The following is a 5961-nucleotide window of genomic DNA, read 5'->3' on the forward strand; positions in this document are numbered from 1 at the left end:
TCTTTTGATAATGCCCTCTTTTTCTACTAGTAGTTCCCCATCTTTGTCTTTACACATGTTGATTCGCGCTTGAAAACCCTTTGTTTGATGCTTGATGTTGTGGAAGAAACCTTTACCATTTCGATCTGCAAAATCTCTATTGATGTTTAGGATTTCTCTATTGACGGCTTCTTTTTTTTTTCTTTTGCATATTATATTTGCTATTTTTCGTTTGTTTTTGTAGTTGTTTTGATTAGTAGTGCTGTTGTCATTTAACATTTGCTCCCTGGCTACCTAGCTTCCACTGCGACTGCACAGTCGTTATCAAACCAATTGTTGTGTCTACGATTTCTTTTCACACCAACGGTTTCTTCTGCTGCTTTTGTGATTGAATTTGCAAAAACTTTCCAATGCTCATTTATATTGGTATAGTTCGTGATATGTCTAATGTTTTTGTGTGGAAAATGCGTGCTGCTAATGTACATACCGGAGCCAGTTGCGAGCTGACATAACCGTTTACCATTGTCTGATGACACGGTGTGTAGTGAGTGTAAGCCAGCTACATTAGAAATGTATTGTTCTCTTCCAATTTTTGCATTGAAGTCTCCAAGTAATATTTTTGTATCATGTGATGGAATTTTGCTCAATGTCTCGTCTAAGTCTGTATAAAAGGTCTCTTTAGCGATATCATCTGCGTCTTCTGTTGGAGCATAGGCATTTATCAGCGTAAATTTGCTAAACATTCCTTTAAGGGAGATTACACATATTCTGTCATTTATTGGTCTGAAGCCCAAAAACGATTTTTCCACTCGTTTGTTAAGCAGAAATCCAGTCCCCGACCTACCAGACCTTTCAGCGTTACCACTAAAACGGAATTTTGTACCGTTGCATTCAATTTCACCACATCCTTGCCACCGTACTTCTTGGACCGCTAGCACGTCAACGTTGTACTTTTCCATTTGCTTAATTGTTTCTTGTAGTGCTCCTGCTCTCAGCAGCGTACGTACGTTCCATGTTCCCAGAATTATATCACGCTTCCGTTTTTTTTGACTTGTTTTATGTTTTTTGTTTGGTTGATGATGAGTCACAATATGTTTGACGAGGCGGGTTGTGAACCCAGCGCTCAACCCTTTTGGCCCAGGGAGAGGACTGCACGATTTGTTTGTTCTCTGCTAGTATCCGATTTTCTTTTTCTTCTGTTCAAGTGTTTTGAGATACACGGGACAGTTTTTGTCAAGCACTGCATGATTTTCGTCAAGGCCCAAGCCTAGCTTCTCATTTGCACGTATACAATTTATGCATTTGTTAACCGGCTCCTCATTGCAATCGCGAGTGCGATGTCTTTGATGGCATTTACGGCAACATTCGTCATACCTGCAGTAAGGCGCTCTATGGTTGAAGCCCTGGCACTTGTAAGATATCATTAAATCCGTTCCATCGTAAATTTTACACTTTTCCCAGCCAATGTTTAGCTTTTCTGCTTCCATAGCTTTTGTAAAAGTATTCGAGTTCGTTTCAAATATTGCGTTGTAAAATACTTTATTATCTCGTTTTATTTCGTACATTTTTGCTAGTTTTAGTTCACAATCAGAGAGGCACTGATTTTGTTTTCGCAATTTTTCGATAATTTCCTGTTCGTTATATTTAAAACTGATTCTGGAGATAGTAAATCGTGGCTTAATAGAGTTTGGAACTTTTACTTCATAATTCTCGCTCATAGCGCCTTCTACAGCACATTTTATTTTTTCACGCTCGGAATCACTTTCTGCCTCAATAACAATGGTGCCGTTGTTTCTTTCGTAGATGTTAGCGATTTTCAAATTTTGATAAATTCACATCCGAGAAATGTGTGGTGTGTGTAGAATCAAAACAAACCAGAAAGTTAAATAAAAATGAAGGTACGCGGGCAACAGAATTATTAGAACTAGTGCACTCCGACGTACTTGGACCCTTACAAACAAAATCATTTTCTGGTGCACAATATTTATTAACATTCATTGATGATTACTCAAGAAAGTTATTTGTATTTCCAATTAAAGAAAAATCCGACGTTTTCAATAAATTTATTGATTTTAAAAATATGGTTGAAAATCAATGTTCTAAAAAGATAAAAACGCTACGCACGGATAACGGACGCGAATATATTAATAGAAATTTCTCGAATTTTTTAAAAAAATGTGGAATAATTCATCAAACAACAGCACCATATACACCAAAACAAAACGGAGTCGCGGAAAGAATGAACCGTACAATTGTTGAACGTATACGCTGTATGTTAACGGACAGTGGTTTAAACGAGCAATATTGGGCAGAAGCAGCTATGACTGCCACATATATTATAAATAGAATACCATGTCGAGAAAAACAAAATTGTCCTGAAGAAATTTGGAGCAATAAAAAACTAACTCTCAAACACTTACGTGTATTTGGATGCCTAGCTATGGTGCATATACCTAAAGAAAAGCGCACTAAACTTGACCCAAAATCAATAAAGTGTATTATGGCCGGATACTGTGAAAATAGTAAAGCATCATCATCATCATCAGCGTTACAGCTCGGGGTGAGCTTTAGCTGCATCAACCAGCTTTCTCCATTCTGCTTTGCATGATGTTTTAGATCTCCACCTTTGTATACCCATTTTCCTGATGTCTTCAGTCACGTTGTCGAGCCATCTTATACGCGGTCTACCTCTGCTGCGGTCATTATACGGCGTGAAATGGAGTATTCGCTTTTGTGGTCTATCGTCCGGCATTCTCATGACGTGTCCTAACCATCTCAAGCGTTGCGACTTTGCGAACTTCACCACATCTTCACCATCACAAAGTTGTAGTAGTTCAGCATTCGTACGCCGACGAAATTCTTCTTGATTCAGGCGGATGGGACCATAAATCTTTCTCAGCACCTTTCTTTCGAATGTTCTAATTTGGTTTTCATCTGCTGTCGTTAGAGTCCACGTTTCGGCCCCATAGCATAATACCGGGCGGACGATTGCCTTGTAAGCGTGTAGTTTGGCACTTCTGGTCACGATTTTAGATTTGAAGATTTTCGCGTGTCCGTAATAACTTCTGTTTGCTGCTACAATTCTGTCTTGTATACTAACACTGATTTCATTGTTTTTATTAATAAGGACACCCAAGTATTTGGCGCTTTCAACTTCTTCAAACGTAAACTCACTAACTTGAATTCTCTAAAATTCTGAATGCTCTAAAATTCGGCTGTGCATGTTTCTTCCAACCCTCATATATTTTGTTTTGTTCTCATTAATGTTTAGCCCAACGATCTTAGCTCTGAGTTGTAAGTCGATGAACTTTTCTTTCATATAGTGAAGTGATCTGCTTAGGATGGCTATGTCATCTGCGTAGGCAATGGTCAGTGATGTTTTGTTGAATATGTTCCCTGTTGCCACCAGTGACTTAATAGCATCGTGAACGACTAGGTTGAAAATGGTAATTGAAAGCGAGTCACCTTGCTTCACTCCACTTTTAATTTCAAAGGCATCTGTTAAACTGTCTTGCACTATCATTTTTCCAGTCGTATTGCACAATGTAATCATTATTAGTTTTATGAGCTTCTGATTGATCCCGAGTGATTGTAGAGCATCCTGTATCATTTTTCTATCGATGCTGTCAAATGCTTGTTTGAAGTCGATGAAAAGGATATGCACTACTGCATTGAACTCATAACTCATTTCCAAGTTCTGTTTAAGCAGGAATATTTGATCGGTCGTTGAACGATTCGGTCTGAAGCCCCCTTGGTATTCACCTAAGATTTCCTCCGCTGCATTCTTTAGTCGCTTGTTTAAAATGCATGTAAAAATTTTGTAACATGAGCTTAACAACGTTATGCCTCGGTAGTTATTACAATCTAGTTTGTCACCTTTTTTGTGCAGTGGTACTACTACGCCAGTGAGCCACGCTTCCGGCAGCCTTTCTTCAGCCCAGACACGCTTGATTAATGTAAACAGCTCTATTTTTGCGCTTTCTCCGCAATGTTTAATGAGCTCTGCTGATATACTATCTTCACCGGGTGATTTTCCGTTTTTCATTTGCTTTATGGCTTCTGTAAATTCCTCAAGGCTGGGTTCAGGTTCTTGTCCTGTACTTGTAGCTAAGTCTGTTAAGGATAGGTTATTACTTTCCGAACCAATGTTGAAAAGTTCTTGAAAATGTTCCTGCCATCTTTTGATAATGCCCTCTTTTTCTACTAGTAGTTCCCCATCTTTGTCTTTACACATGTTGATTCGCGCTTGAAAACCCTTTGTTTGATGCTTGATGTTGTGGAAGAAACCTTTACCATTTCGATCTGCAAAATCTCTATTGATGTTTAGGATTTCTCTATTGACGGCTTCTTTTTTTTTTCTTTTGCATATTATATTTGCTATTTTTCGTTTGTTTTTGTAGTTGTTTTGATTAGTAGTGCTGTTGTCATTTAACATTTGCTCCCTGGCTACCTAGCTTCCACTGCGACTGCACAGTCGTTATCAAACCAATTGTTGTGTCTACGATTTCTTTTCACACCAACGGTTTCTTCTGCTGCTTTTGTGATTGAATTTGCAAAAACTTTCCAATGCTCATTTATATTGGTATAGTTCGTGATATGTCTAATGTTTTTGTGTGGAAAATGCGTGCTGCTAATGTACATACCGGAGCCAGTTGCGAGCTGACATAACCGTTTACCATTGTCTGATGACACGGTGTGTAGTGAGTGTAAGCCAGCTACATTAGAAATGTATTGTTCTCTTCCAATTTTTGCATTGAAGTCTCCAAGTAATATTTTTGTATCATGTGATGGAATTTTGCTCAATGTCTCGTCTAAGTCTGTATAAAAGGTCTCTTTAGCGATATCATCTGCGTCTTCTGTTGGAGCATAGGCATTTATCAGCGTAAATTTGCTAAACATTCCTTTAAGGGAGATTACACATATTCTGTCATTTATTGGTCTGAAGCCCAAAAACGATTTTTCCACTCGTTTGTTAAGCAGAAATCCAGTCCCCGACCTACCAGACCTTTCAGCGTTACCACTAAAACGGAATTTTGTACCGTTGCATTCAATTTCACCACATCCTTGCCACCGTACTTCTTGGACCGCTAGCACGTCAACGTTGTACTTTTCCATTTGCTTAATTGTTTCTTGTAGTGCTCCTGCTCTCAGCAGCGTACGTACGTTCCATGTTCCCAGAATTATATCACGCTTCCGTTTTTTTTGACTTGTTTTATGTTTTTTGTTTGGTTGATGATGAGTCACAATATGTTTGACGAGGCGGGTTGTGAACCCAACGCTCAACCCTTTTGGCCCAGGGAGAGGACTGCACGATTTGTTTGTTCTCTGCTAGTATCCGATTTTCTTTTTCTTCTGTTCAAGTGTTTTGAGATACACGGGACAGTTTTTGTCAAGCACTGCATGATTTTCGTCAAGGCCCAAGCCTAGCTTCTCATTTGCACGTATACAATTTATGCATTTGTTAACCGGCTCCTCATTGCAATCGCGAGTGCGATGTCTTTGATGGCATTTACGGCAACATTCGTCATACCTGCAGTAAGGCGCTCTATGGTTGAAGCCCTGGCACTTGTAAGATATCATTAAATCCGTTCCATCGTAAATTTTACACTTTTCCCAGCCAATGTTTAGCTTTTCTGCTTCCATAGCTTTTGTAAAAGTATTCGAGTTCGTTTCAAATATTGCGTTGTAAAATACTTTATTATCTCGTTTTATTTCGTACATTTTTGCTAGTTTTAGTTCACAATCAGAGAGGCACTGATTTTGTTTTCGCAATTTTTCGATAATTTCCTGTTCGTTATATTTAAAACTGATTCTGGAGATAGTAAATCGTGGCTTAATAGAGTTTGGAACTTTTACTTCATAATTCTCGCTCATAGCGCCTTCTACAGCACATTTTATTTTTTCACGCTCGGAATCACTTTCTGCCTCAATAACAATGGTGCCGTTGTTTCTTTCGTAGATGTTAGCGATTTTCAAATTTTG

At 38.6% G+C, this 5961-nt stretch overlaps 2 protein-coding genes across 2 annotated transcripts; both read right to left on the bottom strand.

Moving 5' to 3' along the window:
- Nucleotides 1-269: 269 nt before the first annotated feature.
- Nucleotides 270-938, bottom strand: LOC119664610 (craniofacial development protein 2-like). The gene has a single exon (XM_038074069.1). It carries the CDS (start codon nucleotides 936-938, stop codon nucleotides 270-272), a length of 669 nt encoding a protein of 222 aa, XP_037929997.1.
- A 3487-nt stretch (nucleotides 939-4425) lies between these two features.
- LOC119664609 (craniofacial development protein 2-like) lies at nucleotides 4426-5094 on the bottom strand. Its single transcript, XM_038074068.1, has one exon. The coding sequence runs from the start codon at nucleotides 5092-5094 to the stop codon at nucleotides 4426-4428; it is 669 nt and encodes a 222-aa protein (XP_037929996.1).
- Nucleotides 5095-5961: the final 867 nt, after the last annotated feature.

The sequence above is a fragment of the Teleopsis dalmanni genome, unplaced genomic scaffold (assembly GCF_002237135.1).
Source record: "Teleopsis dalmanni isolate 2A unplaced genomic scaffold, ASM223713v2 unscaffolded_contig_2279, whole genome shotgun sequence".
NCBI classification, from domain to species: Eukaryota; Metazoa; Arthropoda; class Insecta; order Diptera; family Diopsidae; genus Teleopsis; species Teleopsis dalmanni.